The sequence below is a fragment of the Oncorhynchus nerka genome, linkage group LG10 (genome assembly GCF_034236695.1).
Source record: "Oncorhynchus nerka isolate Pitt River linkage group LG10, Oner_Uvic_2.0, whole genome shotgun sequence".
NCBI lineage: Eukaryota > Metazoa > Chordata > Actinopteri > Salmoniformes > Salmonidae > Oncorhynchus > Oncorhynchus nerka.
Genome location: NC_088405.1, coordinates 65276003 through 65302400, shown reverse-complemented (window position 1 = coordinate 65302400; position 26398 = coordinate 65276003). Strand labels below are relative to the sequence as shown.

Genomic DNA, 26398 nt, shown 5'->3' with positions numbered 1-26398 from the left:
GCGGGGCCTGACTGAGGACCAATTTTGATTGGTTTTCGTACCGACATAGACGAACATTTACGGAAATGAACGAAGGAAACGATTGTCATCTGATGCAGTCTAGGACGACGCTCGTCCTTTGAGAAAAGAAAATACTGTTTTAGATTAGTGTATCGAAATTGTTTATTTTGTTAGAAAAGATAAAGTACAAGAATGCCATCCCTTTTATTCTGTGGTCCGAAAATGGCCGCTTGTGGAATAGTGATCAGCATATGGGGAGTCATCATGCTGGTAAGGATTAGCTGGCTAACGTTAGCTCCCACCCCATCCTTGCCAGTAAAGTATCTGCTCTAGCTAGCTAGCGTTAGTTATAGGTCGTGTCAAGATTTTCCACCTTTCGATATTAGCTACTTAACAGTCATGGTTTTTGATAAGACACCTGTAGGTGATTGTGTGCTAAAGTAACTTTAGCTTTTCATTATCTGATAATTAGAGCCAAATTGGGCAGCCGCAAGCTAGCTAGCAGCCTGGAGACCAGATGTTGAATTGCATTGGATTCAACGTCGGGCATAAATGACCATTTGGATCAGGAAAGTTTCCTCTCACGACCTCTACAAACCAGAATGTTAAATAAAATGACATTTACTTTACCGGTGTGCCCGTTTGCAGGTAGGAATGTGTCCCACTATATCCACAGGAAAGTATACTGTGGTCGCATTATTAGCTGTCAGAAATCTTCATTTTCAAAACTCGGACATTAAAAAAAATGTTGCGGCTTAAACCAGTGTGCACATAGCATGTCTTCTCTTGAGAGCCAGATCTGCCTTCTGCGGCCTTTCTCAATAGCAAGGCTATGCTCACTGTACATAGTCAAAGATTTCCTTAATTCTGGGTCAGTCACGGTGGTCAGGTATTCTGCCACTGTGTACTCTCTGTTTAGGGCCAAATAGCACTGTAGTTTTTCTGTTTTTGTCAAGTAATTATCTGTGTGTTTTCTCAAGATTTGGTTGGGTCGAATTGTGTTGCTGCCCTGGGGTTCTGTTTGTTTGTAAACAGAGCCCAAGGACCAGTTTGCTTAGGGGGCTCTTTTCCAGGTGTATTATTTCTCTGTACATTATGGAAGGTTTAGTAATTGTTTTCCTTTTAAGTGGTTGTAGAATTGAATGGTTCTTTTCTGGATTTTGATCATTAGTGGGTATCTGCCTAATTCTGCTCTGCATGCATTATTTGGTGTTTTATGTTGTACACTGAGGATATTTTTTGCAGAGTCAATTTGGTGTTTGTCCCATTTTGAGAATTCTTTGTTGGTGAGCGGACCCCAGACCTCACAACCATGAAGGGCAATGGGTTCTATATCTGATTCCAGTATTGTTAGTCCGATCCTAATTGGTATGGTGGGTATAATTTGTGGAACGTTCCAACAGGAATCTATTCCAAAAACTTTGTAAAGTACAAGGTTGCCAACAAACAACACATACAAAGTAGCACGTTCAAATCACCTAGCTAACTAGCTGCCGAATAGACATCAACTCACCTCGTAGCTTGTTCTAAAACATTGTATGCATTGTTTTTTGGCAACCTTGTCATTTACAACGTTTTTGGAACCGATTGCTGTTGAAACGTTCCACAAATTATTCTCACCATAATTGATATGTAAAATGTTATGTTCTTTTAATGGCATAGAAGGCCCTTGCCTTGTCTCTCAGATCGTTCACAGCTTTGTGGAAGTTACCTGTGGCGCTGAGGTATATACTGTTTTTTTTTGTGCTCTAGGGCATTCGTGGTCCTGGGAACTGGACCTTTTTTGGAACACCATTATTTTTGTCTTCCTGAGATTTACTGTCAGGGCCCAGGGCTGACAGAATCTGTGCAGAAGATCTAGGTGTTGCTGTAGGCCCTCCTTGGTTGGGGACAGAAGCACCAGATCATCAACAAACAGTAGACATTTGACTTCAGATTCTGGTAGGGTGAGGCCGGGTGCTGCGAACTGTTTTATTGCCCATGCGAATTCTTTTTTTTTTTTTCAATTTAAAGTTGTATTAAGTTCTTGTTTTTCAATCAACCAACAAAACACATTCCACATTCACAGATGTGACAGGCTTTAAAAAAATAAAAAGTCAAAAAATAATAATACATTTGAAAAAATTAAAATACAATTAAAATTAATGATAAAGTCAAATAAAAGCATTTATTTTTCTTAATCTATATATTTTCCTTGGTACCTGTATATACATACATACATACATACATACGCACATATACATACACACACACATACGTACTCAAAAACTAAATTAAAATAAAAACACACACACAAACAAAAAAAACATAACACTTGCAGCAGTACTATCAAGGTTCTTATCAGCTATTTCAAGCATTCGCTGAGACGATGGGCCAATAATTCGTTTTTAGGTTTTACAGTACCTTACACAAAATGTATCTGCGCATTTCCCTAGTCACCCCGTTCACTCTGTCCAGTTTGAAATATAGTTGAATAGTGGGGACCAGAGTCTATCAAACTTGGGCTGTCTCTTGTGGAGGTCATAAGTGAGCTTTTCAAGAGGAAGGAAGTCAACAATCTGGTCAATCCACATTTTAAATGTAGGGGGGGTATTAGAGGCCCACAATAGAAGAATACATTTCTTAGCAAAGTATGTAATAGTCATAAGCAAATTTTCTCTGTCAGGATCAAGAACAAAGTCCTGCTGGGCATTAAGAAGATAGATACATGGGGTCATATCAAACTGTACCTCTAGTATTTTCTGTGCAGCGGTATGTACAGATTGCTAGAATCTGGCAATCTCCCTACAGCTCCAAAATACATGCATATAGGTTCCACATTCAGAGGTACATCTTTTACAGTTAGGAGACATATCTGTTTTCATTCTATGGAGTCTCAAAGGAGTATAATACAATTTGTAATTAGATTCTTTCATTTTTACACTGGTAGAGGAGCAGTATACCTTGTCGCAAACCTCCGCCCATAACTCATCACTAATAGTCAGACCAAGGTCCTTTTCCCAGATTATTTTCAAAGGAGTAAAGGAGGAGCTTCCTTTCTCAGAAAGGAGTCTATAGATGCAAGATATTTTGCCTTTAATGGATTGTGCTGTGACAAGAAGGGTTTCAACTTCGTTCAACTGAGTTCTAAACCTCCTCTTGGAGGTAAATGAGGAAATTACATGTCTAATTTGAAGATATTTAAAAAAAATGGGATCTTGGCACGTCAAATTCACTGCAGAGCTCTTGAAAGGATTTCAGTGTAGTGGTTTTCTGATGAAATAGGTCTGAAAAGGTCCTGATTCCTAGAGTATGCCAAAGATTAAAGTTGGCATCCCTCAGGGCTTTTGGCAAGTCTGGGTTGCCTACTATAGGCGAGTGAGAACATATTTGGGAGGAAATGCCCAGGTATTTCTTACAGTCCCTCCACGCTAGTAGGGTGCTGTAAATCACAAAGGATTTGGCTATGTTGCCCACTTCACTAAAGTTATTAATGAATATAATTGAGCTTAAGGGCAATGAACCACAGGATTGGGCTTCTATCTGAATCCACGTTGACTCTTGTCTGTTTGTGATCCATGTTAGCATGTTGCGGATTTGGGCAGACCAGTAGTACAATTGAAGGGAGGGAAGGGCAAGGCCACCTTTAGATTCGGGTTTTGATAAAGTGGAAAACTTGATCCTAGGTTTTTTATTGCCCCATATAAATTTGGTGATGCTTTGGTTAGTTGTTTTGAAGAAGGAAACTGGGAGATAGCATGGGAGCATCTGAAATAAGTAGTTCAGTCTAGGGAGGACGTTCATACGGATTACATTAATTCTTCCTACTAAGCTAATTGGGAGGGAGATCCAGGTTTGGAGATTGTTCTTGATTCGATCCAGGAGTGGAAGATAATTTTCCTTAAAAAGGCTATTCAGATCTGGTGTTATGAAGATCCCGAGGTATTGAAACCCCTGTGTTTTCCATTGGAAAGGACAAAGTGTCTTCATAGAGCTGGTGAGTGTAATATTGAGAGGGCAGACAGTGGATTTGTTAAAATTGATCTTATAACCTGAGAACTTGCCATACTGGGCAATTGTGTCTAAAATGAGAGGGAGGGATTTCTCAGGGTTGGATATGTAGAGGAAGACATCATCCGCGTAAAGCGAAATCTTGTGCTGCAGGCCACCTGCAGAAACACCCATAATACTTGGATTGCTCCTTATCAGCTCTGCCAGAGGCTCCGCCCCCAACAAGTAGAGCAGCGGGGACAGCGAGCACCCTTGTCTTGTGCCCCGCTCCAGAGGGAATCTGTCAGAGTTCAGTCCATTAGTAGTCACCATGGCATTTGGATGAGAGTATAGTGATTTGATCCATTTAATAAAATTTGGGCCCATATTGAACTTTTCTAAGACTGAAGACAGAAAGCTCCACTCCATCCTGTCAAACGCCTTCTCAGCATCCAGTGAAGCCAGCAGGACAGGGGTCTTTTGTGCGTTTACTTGATCAATAATATCAAAAAGACAGCGAATGTTATCAGAAGAGTATCTGTCTCTAATAAATCCAGTTTGGTCCGCTTTTATTATTTTGGGAAGAAGAGTGTTTAGTCTTATGGCGAGCAATTTGGTAATTATTTTATAGTCGAAATCCAACAAGCTTATGGGCCGGAAGGACGAGCAGGATAGGGGGTCCTTGTCCTTTTTTAGCAACACTGTAATGCGAGCTGTGTGCATTGAGTCTGGGAGAACTCCGTTTTTGCAAAAATCCTCCAGCATTGGCATGAAGATAGGGCTGAGCTGGGGCCAAAAAGCTTTATAGAACTCTCTGGGGAATCCATCTGGGCCTGGGGACTTATTAGGTGGCATGGAGGTAATTGCCTCCAGGATCTCCTCAGGAGTGAAGGGGGAGTTGAGATCTTCCTGGTCGATCTCTGATAGTTTAGGTAGCGAGATTCCCTCTAGGAAAGAGTGGAGTTCTGCCTCCGTGTGTTTTCTCTCAGAGGTATATAGTTTGCAGTAAAAATCATGAAAAGTTAAATTGATCTTTTTTGGGTCATATGTGACCTCGTCCTCTGCTGTTCGGATAGCCATGATTGTACGCTCTGACTGCTCCTTTTTTAATTGGTGAGCAAGCAATCTACTGGGCCTATTGCTATACTCATGGTATTTCTGTTTAGTAAAGAAAACTTTTTTTTTTATCTCCCGAGTGTAGTCCAAATTCAGTTAGGCTTTGGCTGCTTTAAGATGACTCCAGGAAGTGCTGTCTAGGGATTGTTTATGTATTTTTTCACAGCGTTCCAGCTCCCTCTCAAGATCTAGCCTGTGTGCTTCCATTGCTTTTTTCTTAGAGGAAGCATATGCAATTAGATGACCTCTTAGTGTGGCTTTAGCAGCGTCCCACATTGTGGCCGGAGAAACAGGGGAATCTTTATTGTCTTGTGTGTAGTTGTCTATCCATGTAGTTACTAATGTATGGAACTCGTCATTTGATAGCATGGAGGTGTTGAATTTCCAGCTCTTTGACCTCGGGATGTTTTTGCAGAGGTCAAAGCGGAGGTGGACAAAGGCGTGATCTGAAAGTGCTATGGGTCCGATTGTACAAGTGGCTGAATTTATGAAACTCTTTGGGATAAAAATGTAATCTATACGGGAGTAGGTGTTATGGACATTAGAGTAGTATGTATAGTCCATAGATGAGCTATTATTCTCTCTCCAGATATCTATCAGCCCCATCTCTTTAGTAAGAGAGTTCAACATCTTTGCAGATCTAGGATTTGTGGTGGGGACTTGAGATGATTTGTCTAGGGTTGGGTTAAGGGTACAATTAAAATCTCCGGCCACCACACCAAAGGAGACACAATGCTCATTGAACAGGGTTATCATTTTTGACATGAAGGCAGGAGTATCTGTGTTAGGGGCGTATATGTTTAATATAGTAATTGGTTGACCATATAGTGACCCAGTTATCAAAATAAATCTCCCCTCCGGATCAGATATGTTTTTGTCTATTATGAATGGAACATTTTTATGGATAAGTATGGCTGTGCCTCTACTGTTTGATTTGAAAGATGAGAAATACACCTGTCCCACCCAAGCTCTGCGGACAGAGGTGTGTCTCTTGTAATAGCGCAATGTCTGCTTTTTCCTTTTTTAGAGCACATAGTATCTTTTTCCGTTTTATTGCATGCCCTAGACCATGGCAGTTCCATGTCAATAGATTTAAGGTACTAGTCATCGTCATCGAGCAGTAATCGAACTTTAGTGCAAGTCATCGCTGGGTAAAAGTGGATAGTAATTACAGCTGCGTTCACATAAAAGGAAAATAAATGGTGTACATAAAATAATAATCTCTGAACACCCCAGCCGAGTTCCCAAACAACTCGACACATCCCGTTGGATCTATTACCCCCCCCCGCTCAGTCTCAATTCTGTGTTCCGAATAAAACAAAAACCGGGAACAGTTAGCAACGCACAACGTCTCCCTCGCCCCACCAAAGAAATGCCTCATCCTCTCCACCCCCCATTGAGTAAGTAACACAGTTGCCCTCGTCCAGACCTCAGTAAAAGAGGGGAGAAAAATAAAATCAATAGCCCAGCCTACATATACCTCCCCCAAGGGACATAGGGAACCCCAGGTAATAATAGCAACAACAACAAAAAAACGGAAATAAAAGTAGGCTGAAACATTAGTAGGCCTAGGTTAGGCTATACAGCCCATCCCTCTCATTTAAAGGAAAATAAATATAAATTGGACGGCTGTAATGACATTTAGGGGGTGGGTCTCTGGATATCGGCTATATGTCGTCTTACCTCCTTTAGTAATGGCATTAATCGCATTTAGTCATTGGTCTGTTTCTCATTGGCCAGGATTGTCTTTCAAAAAACGTTTTGCCTCTTCGGGAGTTTTGAAGTGTCGCAAGGCTCCTTGGTGAAGAATCCTGAGCTCGTTTGGGTATTTGAATCCCCTGAAGATGCCTCGGTCAATGGAGTATTTCTTCACTTCGTCAAATTCTCGGCGCTTTCGGCGTATTCCAGCTGACAGGTCCTGGTGTAAAGCGAGTTTGGCGTTTCCCACTGTGATGGTGTTGTTTTTCGCCGCCTGTAGGACTCGTTCCTTGTCGGTGAATCTCAGGAAACGTATGGTGATTGGGCGCGGTGGTTGTCTGGCTGCTGGTGGGGGCCTCAGTGCTCGGTGAGCTCTCTCGAGTTCTATGGGCCTGTCGGTGGGCAGGTGGAGCCACTCGGGAAGTTTGTCTTGCAGGTAGCGGATCAGTGGCATGTTTCCCTCTTCTTTTCGCCCAGATTGAATAGAACACAATTATTCCTTCGCCCCTGTTTTCCAGGTCCTCTGTTTTCTCTTCCAGATGCTCGATTTTCTTTTTAGCATATGCTATTGTTTCCATGGCATCTGTCAATAAGTTTTCCATGGATAGGATTCGCCCCTCTGCCTCGTCCAGGCGCCCCGCGTTTATGGTTATCTTGTTGTTGATGTCAGGCAATGCGTTTTCCAGGATTGTCACCTTGCCCCCTATCGCACTGAGCTGAGAGTTAATGGCATCTAATTTGGTGTTTAGTTCTGTACGTTGGGATCTCAACTCAGAGAGGATGTCTTCGACAGAGTGCGAGGTTGGCATTCGTTGTGCCTCGTGGGGGAGCGGGTTCTCTTGCTCCTGGCTAATGGCGCTAGTTTTTTCTGAAGCTAGCTTTTTCTTGGAGGCTTTTTCCGTCGCTAATACTCGAGTCCGGGTAAAAATGTCACCTGTAGTGTCGCCTTTTGTAGCCGCCATGACTTTTTCTTACTAAAGCTAAATGAGTGTGAACTTGGAATGGAGGTAAGATTAGGAATTGGAAACTACTTGTGCGGAGCTCTTAGTTCACGCGGCCATCTCGTTCAAGGGTCACGTGATCCGCGAATTCTTTTAAATATATATATATATATATCATGTTTTGACGAGGGTGGGGCGTAAGCTGCATCCCAGTCTCATCTCCCAGCCCTATGGAAATAAATGTTTCTATGCCAATTTTAACCGCACACTTGTTTGTCTACATGGATTTTATAATGTCGTATGTTTTTCTGGCCACTTACGCAATGTAGTCGTTTACGCTCATTCTTCAACATAAAGGCATGAAACTACGTCACAATGCTGTAGACACCTTAGGGAATACGTAGAAAAAGGAATCTGGTTGATATCCCTTTCAGTGACCAATAGGGGTGCATAGGAACACAACGGTTTCAAAACATGAGTCACTTGCTTTTGCCTGTAATATCAGTTCTGTTATACTCACAGACAATATTTTGACAGTTTTGGAAACTTTAGAGTGTTTTCTATCCTAAGCTGTCAATTATATGCATATTCTAGCATCTGGTCCTGAGAAATAGGCGGTTTACTTAAAAATAGTGCCCCCTAGTTTCAAAAGGTTTTAATCAACAAAGCATGAGAAGACTTTGCCTTTGGTTTGGTTTGTTTGTTTGTCAAATAGGGTGTGCAGGGTGAATACGTGGTCTGTCGTACGGTCATCTGGTAAAAAAATGTTTTTGACATTTTGCTCAGTACATGGTTTTTGCTGAGGAAATGTACAGGTCTGCTTTTAATGATAATGCAGGGGATTTTCCCATGGTTGCTGTTGACGTGTCCCACGGTAGTTATTGGGGTCAAATTTGTCTCTACTTTTGTGGATTGAGGTGATCAGTCTTTGGTTCCAAATATTGGGGAATGTGCCTGAGCTGAGGATGATAGTAAAGAGTAAGTATAGCCAATTGGAATTTGTGGTCTGTATATTTTATCATTTCATTTAGGATACCATCAACCCCACAGGCCTTTTTGGGTTGGAGGGTTTGTATTTTGTCCTGTAGTTCGTTCAATATAATTGGAGAATCCAGTGGGTTCTGGTAGTCTTTAATAGTTTGTTCTAATACTTGTAATTGATCATGTATGTTTTTGCTGTTTGTTCTTTATCCCTCTCGCTTTAACTCTTCCTCTCGGTCATGTCTAGATGGCATCCAGCTATGGTCAACTTTACTCTGGGTTTTTTTTGGGGGGGTTGCATTTTAGCTAACCCTAACCCCTTTCCCCACCTTAGCCTAATTCTCCTAACCAGCTGTGCAATTTCTGCTAAACCTGTTATGAAAAGTAAATCATAACAAAAGCTAGAGCCCTTCTAGCCATGACCCTTCTTCTCTGGTGAAAACAGATTTTTATAACTAACCCAATGTAGATCAGAGCCTGTCGTTTCCATTGGGAGTAAATGAATCATAGTGGGCAGAACAAACAACGATGTGTGCAGAGCCAAGCACGAGCTAGTGAGATCCTACTGGCACGTTCTAGCATTTATTTGCATATTTCTGTGCACTCGTGGAATAACTCAATTCGCCTTTGCACTCCTAAACAATGCCGTTTTTAGAAACGTTGGCAAAGGCTAAAGTCTACAAAATACAGTACTCTGTTTGTTACAGATTCTAGTTTTGAAAACAGAAAACTGTATGGAGATAATGGTTTATCCATGAGAATATGAACAGAATGTCTGCCAAAATCCATCTCGCTCCATCTCCTCCCACTGCCAGGCACTGGGCTTCCTCACATCACCATATTTGGTAGTGAGTGGAAACGCCAATCGGATGCTTCCCTTATCTACATTGAAATATAATTTCAGTAGTCCTCTTATGATTTAATTTTTCTATCTCGCATAGCTCATGAATATGCCCTTGTGTGTGGGTGTGTATATATTTTTTATTTCTATATACAGTGGGGCAAAAAAGTATTTAGTCAGCCACCAATTGTGCAAGTTCTCCCACTTAAAAATATGAGGCCTGTAATTTGCATCATAGGTACACTTCAACTATGACAGACAAAATTGGAAAAAAAATCCAGAAAATCACATTGTAGGATTTTTTTTATTAATGTATTTGCAAATTAGGGTGAAAAATAAGTATTTGGTCACCTACAAACAAGCAAGATGTCTGGCTCTCACAGACCTGTAACTTCTTCTTTAAGAGGCTCCTCTGTCCTCCACTTGTTACCTGTATTAATGGCACCTGTTTGAACTTGTTATCAGTATAAAAGACACTTGTCCACAACCTCAAACAGTCACACTCCAAACTACACTATGGCCAAGACCAAAGAGCTGTCAAAGGACACCAGAAACAACATTGTAGACCTGCACCAGGCTGGGAAGACTGAATCTGCAATAGGTAAGCAGCTTTGTTTGAAGAAATCAACTGGGAGCAATTATTAGGAAATGGAAGACATACAAGACCACTAATCTCCCTCGATCTGGGGCTCCACGCAAGATCTCACCCCGTGTGGTCAAAATGATCACAAGAACGGTGAGCAAAAATCCCAGAACCACACGGGGGGACCTAGTGAATGACCTGCAGAGAGCTGGGACCAAAGTAACAAAGCCTACATCAGTAACACACTACGCCGCCAGGGACTCAAATCCTGCAGTGCCAGACGTGTCCCCCTGCTTAAGCCAGTACATGTCCAGGCCTGTCTGAAGTTTGCTAGAGAGCATTTGGATGATCCAGAAGAAGATTGGGAGAATGTCATATGGTCAGATGAAACCAAAATATAACTTTTTGGTAAAAACTCAACTCGTTGTGTTTGGTGGACAAAGAATGCTGAGTTGCATCCAAAGAACACCATACCTACTGTGAAGCATGGGGGTGGAAACATCATGCTTTGGGGCTGTTTTTCTACAAAGAGACCAGGACGACTGATCCGTGTAAAGGAAAGAATGAATGGGGCCATGTATCGTGAGATTTTGAGTGAAAACCTCCTTCCATCAGCAAGGGCGTTGAAGGTGAAATGTGGCTGGGTCTTTCAGCATGACAATGATCCCAAACACACCGCCCGGGCAACGAAGGAGTGGCTTTGTAAGAAGCATTTCAAGGTCCTGTAGTGGCCTAGCCAGTCTTCAGATCTCAACCCCATAGAAAATCTTTGGAGGGAGTTGAAAGTCCGTGTTGCCCAGCAACAGCCCCAAAACATCACTGCTCTAGAGGAGATCTGCATGGAGGAATGGGCCAAAATACCAGCAACAGTGTGTGAAAATCTTGTGAAGACTTACAGAAAACGTTTGACCTCTGTCATTGCCAACAAAGGGTATATAACAAAGTATTGAGAAACTTTTGCCGTGAACAAACTTCAGCTGTGAACCTCGTAATATTAAAGATTTGAATAGATAACGGTACCAAAACCTATCAAAGTTCGTCATTAATTTATTTTCACATTTTTTTGTACACTCACATGACAATCAGACTAAAATACTGAATTCTGATGTGTGGGATATAGAGGAGGTGGTTGCTGTGTCGGTGAGAGGTTCTGCCTGTCACTTGTTCTCAACAGGCAGCCAGTCTCAGAAGGGGGACTGCAAAGTCCAGGCACTGCTGCTCTCTTTGTGTTTGCAGTGCTAGTGTTTTTAATCGTGTGTATTTCACATATTTATGTACCCAGTATAATAGAGCAAGAACTTTCTTAGCAGAGAATGACAACAGTAGCTGTAGATGATGTAATGAAAAGTTGGAGGGTGGTTGGTAATGGAGGACATCAGGTGGATCCACATCTGGGTGTTGGACAGAACCTCTAGGTCCTGGAAAACAGGAGCAGAATTAAAGGGAACAGGGTAGGTGACAGATGTAAACAAGCAAACACACAGGTTACACTTTACTGTGAGAAAATGTGATGGATTAGTGCAGTGTTATAAATGGGAGATATGTACCGTACAACACTTTTGGAAGGTACAGCCTACCTCAAGCTGGTCCCCCTCCGACTCAGAGCACAGAGAATCAGACTGATCCGAACTCACTGGTTCTGGTGGATGGGATATCTCCTGGTCCATTCACAAAACCTGGAGGAGGGGGTAGGAAAGCAATATCTATTGACAATGTAAGACATTGAAGTATGTCTTATGTACCATGGAAAAACAAATTGTAATAAAAAGTATATAAACAAGCCATTGGTGACAGAATATAACCGGTCTGGCTAGCTAGCCAGCTCCTGTAGCTGGCTAAGCAGGCTGAGGTATGTAAGTAGAGTAGCTAGCAACATCAATCTAAAAACAGCTTAAATTGTTTGTTCCTATTTAACAATATGTACTTACAGTATCTTGCGAAAGTATTCGGCCCCCTTGAACTTTGCGACCTTTTGCCACATTTCAGGCTTCAAACATAATGATATAAAACTGTATTTTTTGTGAAGAATCAACAACAAGTGGGACACAATCATGAAGTGGAACGACATTTATTGGATATTTCAAACTTTTTTAACAACTCAAAAACTGAAAAATTGGGCGTGCAAAATTATTCAGCCCCCTTAAGTTAATACTTTGTAGCGCCACCTTTTGCTGCGATTACAGCTGTAAGTCGCTTGGGGTATGTCTCTATCAGTTTTGCACATCGAGAGACTGACATTTTTTCCCATTCCTCCTTGCAAAACAGCCTGAGCTCAGTGAGGTTGGATGGAGAGCATTTGTGAACAGCAGTTTTCAGTTCTTTCCACAGATTCTCGATTGGATTCAGGTCTGGACATTGACTTGGCCATTCTAACACCTGGATATGTTTATTTTTGAACCATTCCATTGTAGATTTTGCTTTATGTTTTGGATCATTGTCTTGTTGGAAGACAAATCTCTGTTCCAGTCTCAGGTCTTTTGCAGACTCCATCAGGTTTTCTTCCAGAATGGTCCTGTATTTGGCTCCATCCATCTTCCCATCAATTTTAACCATCTTCCCTGTCCCTGCTGAAGAAAAGCAGGCCCAAACCATGATGCTGCCACCACCATGTTTGACAGTGGGGATGGTGTGTTCAGGGTGATGAGCTGTGTTGCTTTTACGCCAAACATAACGTTTTGCATTGTTGCCAAAAAGTTCCATTTTGGTTTCATCTGACCAGAGCACCTTCTTCCACATGTTTGGTGTGTCTCCCAGGTGGCTTGTGGCAAACTTTAAACGACACTTTTTATGGATATCTTTAAGAAATGGCTTTCTTCTTGCCACTCTTCCATAAAGGCCAGATTTGTGCAATATACGACTGATTGTTGTCCTATGGACAGAGTCTCCCACCTCAGCTGTAGATCTCTGCAGTTCATCCAGAGTGATCATGGGCCTCTTGGCTGCATTTCTGATCAGTCTTCTCCTTGTATGAGCTGAAAGTTTAGAGGGACGGCCAGGTCTTGGTAGATTTGCAGTGGTCTGATACTCCTTCCATTTCAATATTATCGCTTGCACAGTGCTCCTTGGGATGTTTAAAGCTTGGGAAATCTTTTTGTATCCAAATCCGGCTTTAAACTTCTTCACAACAGTATCTCGGACCTGCCTGGTGTGTTCCTTGTTCTTCATGATGCTCTCTGCGCTTTTAACGGACCTCTGAGACTATCACAGTGCAGGTGCATTTATACGGAGACTTGATTACACACAGGTGGATTGTATTTATCATCATTAGTCATTTAGGTCAACATTGGATCATTCAGAGAGTTTGCTGCACTGAAAGTAAAGGGGCTGAATAATTTTGCACGCCCAATTTTTCAGTTTTTGATTTGTTAAAAAAGTTTGAAATATCCAATAAATGTCGGTTTTATATCTTTATGTTTGAAGCCTGAAATGTGGCAAAAGGTCGCAAAGTTCAAGGGGGCCGAATACTTTCGCAAGGCACTGTAAATACAGTGGCTTGTGAAAGTATTCACCCCTCTTGGCATTTTTCCTATTTTGTTGCCTTACAACCTGAAATTAAAATTGTTTTGGGGGTTTGTATTATTTGATTGATAAAGCATGCCTACCACTTTCAAGATGCAAAATATTTCTTGTGAAAAGAACGAAATAACACAAAAAAACTGAACTTGAGCGTAAAAAACAGAACTTTTCAGCACTCCCAAAGTCAATACTTTGTAGAGCTACCTTTTGCAGTAATTATAGCTTCAAGTCTCTTTGGGTATGTCTCTATAAGCTTGGCACATCTAGCTACTGGGATTTTTGGCCATTCATCAATGCAAAACTGCTCCAGCTCCTTCAAGTTGGATGGGTTCCGCTGGTGTACAGCAATCTTTAAGTCATACCACTGATTCTCAATTGGATTGAGGTCTGGGCTTTGACTAGGCCTTTCCAAGACATTTAAATGTTTCTCCTTAAACCACTCGAGTGTTGCTTTAGCAGTATGCTTAGAGTCATTGTCCTGCTGGAAGATGAACCTCAGTCCCAGTCTCAAATCTCTTGAAGCCTGAAACGGGTTTCCCTCAAGAATTTCCCCGTATTTAGATTCATCCATCATTCCTTCAAATTCTGACCAGCTTCCCAGTCCCTGCCGTGGGGAAAAATCTCCCCACAGCATGATGCTGACACCACCATGCTTCACTTTGGGGATGATATTCTCGGGTGATGAGGTGTCGGGTTTGTGCCAGACATAGCGTTTTCCTTGATGGCCAAAAAGCTCAGTTTTAGTCTCATCTGACCAGAGTACCTTCTTCCATATGTTTGGGGAGTCTCCCACATGCCTTTTGTCGAACACCAAACGTTTGCTTATTTTTTTCTTTAACAATGGCTTTCTTCTGGCCACTCTTCCATAAAGCTCAGCTCTGTTGAGTCTACAACTTAAAGTGGTCTTATGGACAGATACTCCAATCTCTTCTGTGGAGCTTTGCAGCTCCTTCAGGGTTATCGTTGGTCTCTGTGTTTCTTCTGATTAATGCCCTCCTTGCCTAGTCTGTGAGTTTTGGTGGCAGGTTTGTTGTGGTGCCATATTCTTTAAAAAATGTAATAATGGATTTAATGGTGCTCTGTGGGATGTTCAAAGTTTCTGATTTTTTATTTTTATAAACCAACCCTGATCGGTTCTTCTCCTACAACTTTGTCCCTGACCTGTTTGGAGAGCTCCTTGGTCTTCATGGTGCCACTTGCTTAGTGGTGTTGCAGACTCTGGGCCTTTCAGAACAGGTGTATACAGTGGGGCAAAAAAGTATTTAGTCAGCCACCAATTGTGCAACTTCTCCCACTTAAAAAGATGAGGCCTATAATTTGCATCATAGGTACACTTCAACTATGACAGACAAAATGAGAAAAAACAATCCAGAAAATCACATTGTAGTTGAGTTTTTACCAAAAAGTTATATTTTGGTTTCATCTGACCATATGACATTCTCCCAATCTTCTTCTGGATCATCCAAATGCTCTCTAGCAAACTTCAGACAGGCCTGGACATGTACTGGCTTAAGCAGGGGGACACGTCTGGCACTGCAGGATTTGAGTCCCTGGCGGCCTAGTGTGTTACTGATGGTAGGCTTTGTTACTTTGGTGTCAGCTCTCTCTCTTTGATTTCTTCAAACCAAGCTGCTTACCTATTGCAGATTCAGTCTTCCCAGCCTGGTGCAGGTCTACAATTTTGTTTCTGGGGTCCTTTGACAGCTCTTTGGTCTTGGCCATAGTGGAGTTTGGAGTGTGACTGTTTGAGGTTGTGGACAGGTGTCTTTTATACTGATAACAAGTTCAAACAGGTGCCATTAATACAGGTAACAAGTGGAGGACAGAGGAGCCTCTTAAAGAAGAAGTTACAGGTCTGTGAGAGCTAGAAATCTTGCTTGTTTGTAGGTGACCAAATACTTATTTTTCACCATAATTTGCAAATAAATTCATTAAAAATCATACAATGTGATTTTCTGGATTTTTTTTCTCATTTTTGTCTGTCATAGTTGAATTACCTATGATGCAAATTACAGGCCTCATCTTTTTAAGTGGGAGAACTTGCACAATTGGTGGCTGACTAAATACTTTTTTGCCCCACTATATATACTGAGATTATGTGACACTTAGATTGCACACAGGTGGACTTTATTGAACTAATTATGTGACTTCTGAAGGTAATTGGTTGCACCAGATCTTATTTAGGGGCTTCATAGCAAAGGGGATGAATACATATGCACTCAACACTATTTTATAGAATTTTTTGAAACAAGTCATTTTTTTTGAATTTCATTGGCCCTGTAATACAAACCCCTTTACTCTCTGACTACACTGAATGTGCATAATGCATAACATATGTATTCTCTTGTTGTATTGTAGGTGATGTTGGGGATCTTCTTCAGTGCAAAGTCTGCTGTATTGATTGAGGACGTGCCCTTCACAGAGGAGGACATCCGCAATGAGTAAGTGGTGTGAAGAAAAGGAACCATTAGACTCTTACAATGCACTGAGTTTCTCTTCTAGTTTCGATCCCTTTTGAATTCACCCTTAGAAAACCATCCCATGTTGTCTCTCTTGGGTTTTCCCCCAAACTCAACTGTTTCTTTCATCTCTCTCTCTGCCCCACAGTAAGAACCCCCCGGGGACCATATATGGACTCTACAACCAGGTGGGCATCAACTGCTTCATCGCAGCAGCCATTTATGTTGCAGTGGGGGCGGTGTCACTCTGCCAGGTTCGACTCAACAAGCGCCAGGAGTACATGGTGACATAAGTTCCCCTGCAGCATCAGAAGATTACACACACACACACTCTATTTCAAGTTCTCAAGGGAAGCAACCTTATAAAAAGCTATTTATTTGTAACTTCAGAGTAAAACATTCAACATAAGTCATGTCTGTTATATGCTAATGAATCATTCCTTGTATTTGCATACAACTATTTATTGAATTGACCAAAAATGCGAACTGTCAATTGATCATGGTGAATAAAATTGTAAATCTTGTTCCCCTCATGGACCATTTCAGTGCATACATCATGTGTGCTAGATAACTCAACACACATTCCTAGATGCAACAGACAACTACAAAGTTTTAAAAAATATATAGAACGATCTGTTTCAATAGAGCAATCGTAGTTCACAATGGTCAATGTTTGTCAAATCAAGAGATATGTCAAAAATGGTTAAATATGTACATTTTGTGTACTGTCTTTCGTGTTTGCTGTTGTGAATTGTATGCTGTTGAGATATAGCTCTTAATTTGTTAGTCACTTATGTAGTAGTTCCTCAGAAAAATATGGTGCACCAAATGTTTGAATGAAGTATTTATTTAATGTGTTTGTTTTCCTGAGTGTAATGATGTGAAAGGATCTATCTAAATGGTACTTGATGTGAAGGACCTCAATCTCTTGTAGATGTTCCCTGCAATAATAAACTGGAAGGATAAAAAGGAAATTGCTTCCTTGACGATACATGTTTGACAAAAGGCCATAGCCAAGCCTCCCCGAAAAGAAACCATGACGGTGGCAAGGATAAACATTGGGGTTTGATGGGCTCTATTCAACCCATATTGCAGAAGTTCAGCATTAAAGCCCAATTTAAATGTAAAGGCAATGGTCCCACGTTGACGGTAAACGCTGCATATGTCTGCTCAATTGGAAATTACCATTAGATTTTTATTGCGCATACAGATTGAAATAGAGCCCTATGTACAATATTTATAATACAGGCATCATCCAGGTCTCTTTCAGCTTCTAATAAAAGCAATTTCTTTTAGCTGAATACATTGTGTATAATAGTTTAAAGATAGAAACCCATTACCCCTCTCTTACCACTGGTGAAATACAATGGTTTTACATGCGGAATTAAATTGAAATCAGCCAAATCTTGGATTCAATGATATTTGTTTGCGGTGTACCACTTCAGCTCAGTTCATTACTAAATGAAAAAGTTCAAGTAAAAATACAAATCAATACATTAACAATTATATTCTAGCTCAAGTTATTGGTTATGTGGCCAAAGTTGCCAGTAATCCAACTTTTCATCCACAAAACCTTTTATCATTCAGGATGGACTTCAATCTTTGAGAGTTGTAATTCTATTGCCTTGTATTTTTGCCTCTGCAAAAGGTGGCATTCTCTTAAGAAGCCTCTCTTCAAAGTCTCCCTCAAGTTTAATGCCATAGGTCTGTACCAGGATCTCCGATGCTACAATGAAGGGTCTCAGCTTTCCATCTGTCTGTTTCCATGGTCACCCCCATCTTAGTACACTTTTCAATTGCTTCAATAGACAGCCTCACAGTCTCCAAAGTAGCAGGCTGGACCTAATTTACACCACAGAGTGAGAGAGACTTTAACATTTATAGGTTTTATATGAATATCATCACTAGCCTGCAATAAAGAGCTGATCATCTATTTGAAAAGCAGAGGCAATGGCAGACCACCCGGCCCTTAGTAACAGGACCCACCTTATAAACACTGGTTCTTCCAGTTGAGTTGAGAGAAATACTGTCAAAGTACTCACTGGAGTACACATTGGTCACCCTTACGGCATCTCCATCCAAAGCACTGCAGTTGCGGGCCTGCTCTCTCCAGAGACAGACCTCAATAGAACCAGTCTGCAAGGTCATGCTGTGGCGCTCAATCAACTTCCTGGTGCTCTCCTTTTTCACATTCACTTTACTCACAGGTGTCATCTGAACAAAGAGAGGGTGTCGTTAACTAAAAACAATTAACAAAGGGTTATTTTAAGGTCATTTCAAGAGGTACTGTATGACTCACATCAATAACAGTTCCATCAATGCTCATCTAGCTGCTTGGGTAAGAGGCCTTGACATCAGTGATGGAGCAGATTAGATGGTGGGCCGGTTCAATGAGCATTCTTGCCTCCAACTCCAGCCTCTGAGGAACTTCTAATTGGCTTGTTTTGGACACTTTTCCTTTTTTTGTGACCTTCACTATATCCAGTTCCACAATGAGGGCTTTGAACTGGTAAAAGCTTCCCTTTTGGAATAAGTCATATCACTCCTTCCCATATACAGTGACTTTGATACTGGCTGTGTCATCAGTCAGACCCACATGGAAAATCATTTGTTTTTTCATTGCCTTTGTGTCATAATATATCAGATCAGATTTTTATCGCCAAGTCCTCCCAGGTTTTTCATATCTGCCATGGTTAGCATCTGACAAACACAGTGTAGAAGAGGATCTGTCACACAATTTATAACCACATATAATATCCAATTGACTCTATGTGACTGATCAGGTATTTAACCCTTGACTGTAGGCGTCTGTGTGACTCAAGCTCTGGGACCTAATGAGTCTTCAGGTTTCAGAAAAGGATAGGCTGAGTTTACACAGGCAGACAGATTCTGATTTTTTTCCCAATTATTGGCTAAAGAATTTATCTGATTGGTAAAAAACAAAACAATAAGTGAAACAAATATCAGCATTGGGTTGCCTGTGTAAATACAGCCAAACTTACACAGGAGTTGGATTTGCACTTGGAAGAGGGGGGAGGATTACCCTGAGAAAGTACAAATATGTGTGGTTCTGTCATATAAACATAATGGGTAGAACATACATAAATATTACTGTAATTATATGGGGGGTTTAGTCAAAACATCCTCAAATATACCAGTTCAAAGTGTCTGTATTGCTAACTTCAGCTTGTAAATGGATTGCAAAATGTGCCCATACCTTGTTATTTTCCCCTTGCACCTTGTTCTCTGGACCTTAAAACAAATGAGTCACAATGAATTCTGCTCAAAATTGGCATGACAAAATTAAAATAATAATTGTCAAGTGAACATCTACAGTTCAAGTCGGAAATTTACATACACCTTAGCCAATACATTTAAACTCAGTTTTTCACAATTGCTGACATTTAATACTAGTAAAAATTCCCTGTCTTAGGTCAGTTTGGATCACCACTTTATTTTAAGAACGTGAAATGTCAGAATAATAATTATAAAATTATTAATAATAATTGGTTTCTTTCATCACATTCCCAGTGGGTCAGAAGCTTATGTGCACTCAATTAGTATTTGGTAGCATTGCCTTTAAATTGTTTAACTTGGGTCAAACGTTTCGGGTAGCCTTCCACAAACTTCCCACAATAAGTTGGGTGAATTTTGGCCCATTCCACCTGACAGAGCTGGTGTAACTGAGTCAGGTTTGTAGGCATCCTTGCTCGCACATGCTTTTTCAGTTCTTCCCACACATTTTCTATGGGATTGAGGTCAGGGCTTTGTGATGGCCACTCCAATACCTTGACTTGGTTGTCCTTAAGCCATTTTTCCACAACTTTGGAAGTATGCTTGGGGTCATTGTCCATTTGGAACACCCATTTGTGACCAAGCTTTAACTTCCTGACTGATGTCTTGAGATGTTGCTTCAATATATCCACATCATTTTTCTGCCTCATGATGCCATCTATTTTGTGAAGTGCAGCAGTCCCTACTGCAGCACAGCACCCACACAACATGATGCTGCCACCCCCGTGCTTCACGGTTGGGATGGTGTCTTAGGTTTGCAAGCCTCTCCCTTTTTCCTCCAAACATAATGATGGTCATTAAGGCCAAACAGTTATATTTTTGGTTCATCAGAACAGAGGACATGTCTCCAAAAAGTACGATTTTTGTCCCCATGTGCAGTTGCAAACCGTAGTCTGGCTTTTTTATGGTGGGTTTGGAGCAGTGACTTCTTCCTTGCTGAGCAGCCTTTCAGGTTATGTCGATATAGGACTCGTTTTACTGTGGATATAGATACTTTTGTACCTGTTTCCTCCAGCATCTTCACACGGTCCTTTGCTGTTGTTCTGAGATTGATTTGCACTTTTCGCACCAAAGTACGTTCATCTCTAGGAGACAGAATGCGTCTCCTTCCTGAGCGGTATGATGGCTGCGTGGTCCCATGGTGTTTATACTTGCGTACTATTGTTTGAATAGATTAGCGTGGTACCTTCAGGCATTTGAAAATTGCTCCCAAGGATGAACCAGACATGTGGAGGTCTACAATTTATTTTCTGAAGTCGTGGCTGATTTCTTTTGATTTTCCCATGATGTCAAGCAAAGAGGCAGTGAGTTTGAAGGTAGGCCTTGAAATACATCAACAGGTACACCTCCAATTGACTCAAATTATGTAAATTAGCCTATCAGAAGCTTCTAAAGCCATGACATAATTTCATGAAATTTTCCAAGCTGTTTAAAGGCACAGTCAACTTAGTGTATGTAAACTTCTGACCCACTGGAATTGTGATACAGTGAATTATAAGTGAAATAATCTGTCTGTAAACAATTGTTGGAAAAATTACTTGTCATGCACAAAGTAGATGTCCAACCCGACTTGCCAAAACTATAGTTTGTGAACCAGAAATTTGTGGAGTGGTTGAAAAATGAGTATTAATGACTCCAACCTAAGTGTATCTAAACTTCCGACTTCAACTGTATGTAGAATATGAATGGCCCTCATAAATTGATTGACTGAAACTTGAAAACATATTCTTTAGAAGCTGGTTCTGACTCCTTGTCCTCTGATTTGCTCATATATTTCCTCTTCTGTCCTGAAAAATAAATGTATTTTCTATCAAATAACAATTATATTGTTGTTTTTATGAATATTGTTTTTCCTTCATCTCAATGTCCTATGCACAACAGAAATGTACCACTAGACTAGAGCAGTGGAAATCCGCTTTAAATGAATTTCCTATACCAACAGTTCAAGTGATCTCATCATTCACACACCCTGCTAGATGTTACTAATTTGAATGGACACTGGACCAACAGAGAAAATTCATGTAGTCAAAAACACTTTCTCAAATAAAATAAATTCAAACCAGTGGCTGCAGGTATCTCTTCCTCAGCCTCGAATCAGTTATGCGGTTCTTATGCAGTCCTACAGGGATGGGAAAAACAAACACAATAATTAACAACCCAGTGGACATTTGACGATAAAGACATCTTTTACTTGTTGAAATCTGGTCAGGACGTTTTATAACCAGACCCAACCAGATTAAGACGTAAAAGACGTCATGTGTTCTTTACATTTTGTTGTGTGGGAAATAGAAATGTGTCTGTTATTATTTACACTACAGTCTAACTGTTTTCAACTAAACTGTTTTTGGAATATCAAATGCCAACAACAATGGTGGTTTAGTTTGTCTTGCAAAATAACATTTTTTTGTCTAACATTGTGGATGTCAATGTCAACAATTAAATGTTTAAAAACAATATATTATTAGCTTTTTTTTAAGTAGCTTAAAAAATATATTTCCTTAGTAAACTAGTAAGCTATGTGACTGACTTCCTATTCATCTGTAGACTAATTATTATTATTTTTTATCAGAACACAAAAGGTTTGGAACGACAATCATTTACATAACTACGTTTCACAGGTCATGGCTAGAAAGTAACCAGCTTTTGCCAAAATAACGTCAGATTTAATTTTTCGTAGCATTTTGGAAGAATTTACGCTGCAGGTTAGGAGAATTAACATAGCATGTTAGGAGCATTAGGTTAAGGTTAGGAAAATAATTAGGCTTACAAGACAAACTAAACCACCATTGTTGTTGGCATTTGATATTCCAAAAACAATTTAGTTGAATAACAGTTAGACTGTAGTGTAAATAATGACAGACACATTTCTATTTCCTACACAACAAAATGTAAAGAACACAGATAATCTCTTTTGGCAAGTGCCCTAACTGCAGGGTTGGGGAGTATCGGATTACATGTAATCCCTTACATGTAAAGGATTACAAAAACCGGTAACTGTAATACGTTACATTACCAGCAATCAGATTACAGATACTTTTGAAAAACTAGATGATTACTTCGAGGGTTGCTTTTACATTCAGAAAGTATGTTTGCGAAAAAATTTTTTTTGACACTTCTGTTTTCTTAATGACATTTCAAATCAACATTGAAAAAAGGCGCAAATGTAAGTTTGTTCTACCTGAGCGAGCCTGACCACAAGTCAGAGACCACTATGATGACACACCAAATGGGTTTGATGGATCGCGGGAAAAGAGCTGTGTCTTCCAATGGTGCGACTGCCATCGGCATCCAAATATTATCCCATTTGAATAAACGCTTGGAGGTAAGGATGACAGCAATGGTGTAGTCTACGGCGATGCAGATATCACTTACTATTGATATCTACATAACACATTGATGTGAATCACACTACTGCTATTTGTGCCTTACGGATTGTGGTTGTTGTGGACGGCTGATTACAAATCTAAATGTGTATTTCAACACAATATTGGTTGAATTCAAGAAGTTTAAACTGCCTATCAATCATTGTTTTTTAAACCAGTGAACAGACAGTAAACACTGAGCTCTTGCAACAGCTGCATAATGTGGATCCCAAACCTATGGAAAAAAAGAGGGGCTTTTATTGCTCAATCTAATTTTTGCTGATAACAAACAAAAGAATCCAAAAGCCGAATGAACACATGCTCAAACTTGTACACATTTTTGGCATTTATAAATTATATATACAAAAGTGGTCAAAAGTTTTAGAACACCTACTCATTCAAGGGTTTTTCTTTTTTTTAAACTATTTTCTACATTGTAGAATAATAGTGACATCAAAACTATGAAATAACACATGGAATAATATACTAAACAAAAAAAGTGTTAAACAAATCAAAATATATTATATATTTGAGATTCTTCAAAGTAGCCCCCCTTTGCCTTGATGACAGCTTTGCACACTCTTGGCATTCTCTCAACCAGTTTCAGACAGACAGAACGAGACAGAGAGAGACAGAGAGAGACAGAGGCAGAGATAAAGACAGACAGAGAGAGAGAAAGAGACAGATAGGGCTGATCCCAATTAGTCGACTGGTCGATTGTTTGGTCGATAAGCTGTTGGTTGACCGAGAATTTTCTTTGTCAAGCAGTAGCAAATTTACAGTGCATTCGGGAAGTACTCAGACCCCTTCCCTTTTTCCACATTTTGTTACATAACAGCTTTATTCTAAAATTGATCAAATTTGTCCTCGTCAATCTACACACAATACAACAAACAGAAATGCCTTATTTAAGAAAGAATTCAGACCCTTTGCTATGAGGCTTGAAACTGAGCTCAAGTGTATCCTGTTTCCATTGATCATCCTTGAGATGTTCCTAAGACTTGATTGGAGTCCACCTGTGGTAAATTCAATTGATTGGACTTGATTCGGAAAGGCAAATACTTGTCTATATAAGATCCCACAGTTAGTGCATGTCAGAGCAAAAACCAAGCCATGAGGTCGAAGGAATTGTCCGTAGAGCTCCAAGACAGGATTGTGTCGAGGCACAGATCTAGGAAAGGGTAGCAAAAAATGTCTACAGCATTGAGGGTCCCCAAGAACACAGTGGTCCTCCATCATTCTTTAAAGGAAGAAGTTTGGAACCAACAAGACTCTTCCTGGAGCTGACTGCCCAGTCAAACTGAGCAATCGGGGGAGAAGAGCCTTGGTCAGGGAGGTGACCAAGAACCCGATGGTCGCTCTGTCAGAGCTCCAGAATTCCTCTGTTGAAATGGGAGAACCTTACAGAAGGACAACCATCTCTGTAGCACTCTACCAATCAGGCTTTTGTGGTAGAGTTGCCAGACGGAAGCCACTCCTCATTAAAAAGGCACATGACAGCCCGCTTGGAGTTTTCCAAAAGGCACCTAAAGGACTCTCAGACCATGAGAAACAAGATTGTCTGTTCTGATGAAACCAAGATTGAACTCTTTTGGCATGACTAGTCAGGATCGAGGGTAAGATGAATGGAGCGAAGTACAGAGAGATCCTTGATGAAAACCTGCTCCAGAGCTTTCAGGACCTCAGACTGGGGCGAAGGTTCACCTTCTAAAAGGACAACGACCCTAAGCACACAGCCAAGACAACACAGGAGTGGCTTCGGGACAAGTCTCTGAATGTCCTTGAGTGGCCCAGCCAGAGCCCGGACTTGAACCCGATCGAACATCTCTGGAGAGACCTGAAAATAGCTGTGCAGCAACGCACCCCATCCAACCTGCCAGAGCTTGAGAGGATCTGCAGAGAAAAGTGAGAGAAACTCCCCAAATACAGGTGTGCCAAGATTATAGCGTCATATCCAAGAAGACTCCAGGCTGTAATCACAGCCAAAGGTGCTTCAACAAAGTACTGAGTAAAGGGTCTGAATACATATGTAAATGTAATATTTCAATTTTCTCTTTGTCATTATGGGGTACTGTGTGTAGAATGATGGGGAAAAACATTTAATTTAGTGTAACAAAATATGTACAAAGGGAAGGGGTCTGAAAACTTTCCGAATGCCCTGTATATACAGCACCAGTCAAAAGTTTGGACACACATTTCAAGGGTTTTTCTTTAGTTCTACTGTTTAATACATTGTAGAATAATAGTGAAGACATCGAAACGATGAAATAACACATATGGAATCATGTAGTAACCAAAAAAATGTTAAACAAATCCAAATATATTTTTGATTCTTCAAGGTAGCCACTCTTTGCCTTGATGACAGCTTTGCACACCCTTGGCATTCTCTCAACCAGCTTCACGAGGTAGTCACCTGGAATGCATTTCAATTAACAGATGTGCCTTATAAAAAGTTCATTTGTGTTATTTCTTCTCTTCTTAATGCTTGTAAGCCAATTAGTTGTGTAATGAAAAGGTAAGGGTGGTATACAGAAGATAGCCCTATTTCGTAAAAGACCAAGTCCATATTATGGCAAGAACAGCTCAAATAAGCAAAGAGAAATGACAGTCCATCATTACTTTAAGACATGAAGGTCAGTCAATCCGGAAAATGTCAAGAACTTATGTAAGTTTCTTCAAGTGCAGTTGCAAAAACGATCAAGCGCTATGATGAAACTGGCTCTCATGAGGACCGCCACAGGAAGAGAGAATTAACTGTGTTGTAGAGCTTAAGTTCATTAGAGTTACTAGCCTTAGAAATTTCAGCCCAAATAAATGCTTCCCAGAGTTCAAGTAACGGACACATCTCAACATCAACTGTTCAGAGGAGACTGCGTGAATCAGGCCTTCATGGTCGAATTGCTGCAAAGAACCCACTATTAAAGGACACCAATAAGAAGAAAATACTTGCTTGGGCCAAGAAACACGAGCAATGGACTTTAGTGGTGGAAATCTGTCCTTTGGTTTGATGATTTCAAATTTGAGATGTTGGTTCCAACCGCCGTGTCTTTGTGAGATGCAGAGTAGGTGAACTGAGGATCTCCGCATGTGTGGTTCCCACCATGAAGCATGGAGGAGGAGGTGTGATGGTGCTTTGCTGGTGACACTGCCAGTGATTTATTTAGAATTCAAGGCACACTTAACCAGCATGGCTACCAGCATTCTGCAGTGATACGCCATCCCATCTGGTTTGGGCTTAGTGGGCTTATCATTTGTTTTTCAACAGGACAATGACCCAACACACCTCCAAGTTGTGTAAGGGCTATTTGACCAAGAAGGAGAGTGATGGAGGGCTGTATCAGATGACCTGGCCTCCACAATCACCCGACCTCAACCCAATTGAGATGGTTTGGGATGAGTTGGACCGCAGAGTGAAGGAAAAGCAGCCAACAAGTGCTCTGCATATGTGGGAACTCCTTCAAGACTGTTGGAAAAGCATTCCAGGTGAAGCTGTTTGAGAGTAATGCCAAGAGTGTGCAAAGCTGTCATCAAGGCAAAGGGTGGCTACTTTGAAGAATCTAAAATCAAAAATATATTTTGATATGTTTAACAGTTTTTTGGATACTACATGATTCCATGTGTGTTATTTCATAGTTTTG

The 26398-nt window shown here is 40.7% G+C and overlaps 1 protein-coding gene across 1 annotated transcript; it reads left to right on the top strand.

Moving 5' to 3' along the window:
* The first annotated feature begins 51 nt into the window (after positions 1 to 51).
* On the top strand, positions 52 to 17078 carry rnasekb (ribonuclease, RNase K b). Its single transcript, XM_029670987.2, has 3 exons — positions 52 to 270; positions 16004 to 16086; positions 16253 to 17078. The coding sequence occupies exons 1-3, from the start codon at positions 193 to 195 to the stop codon at positions 16395 to 16397; spliced, it is 306 nt and encodes a 101-aa protein (XP_029526847.1). The 5' UTR covers positions 52 to 192; the 3' UTR covers positions 16398 to 17078.
* The last annotated feature ends 9320 nt before the right edge of the window (positions 17079 to 26398 follow it).

Excerpts from the sequence above, each read along its gene's own strand:
- rnasekb (XM_029670987.2), top strand. The coding sequence starts at position 193 with ATGCCATCCCTTTTATTCTGTGGTCCGAAAATGGCCGCTTGTGGAATA. Across the intron at positions 271-16,003 it reads TATGGGGAGTCATCATGCTG|GTGATGTTGGGGATCTTCTT; the intron begins GTAAGGATTAGC and ends GTTGTATTGTAG. Across the intron at positions 16,087-16,252 it reads GAGGAGGACATCCGCAATGA|TAAGAACCCCCCGGGGACCA; the intron begins GTAAGTGGTGTG and ends TCTGCCCCACAG.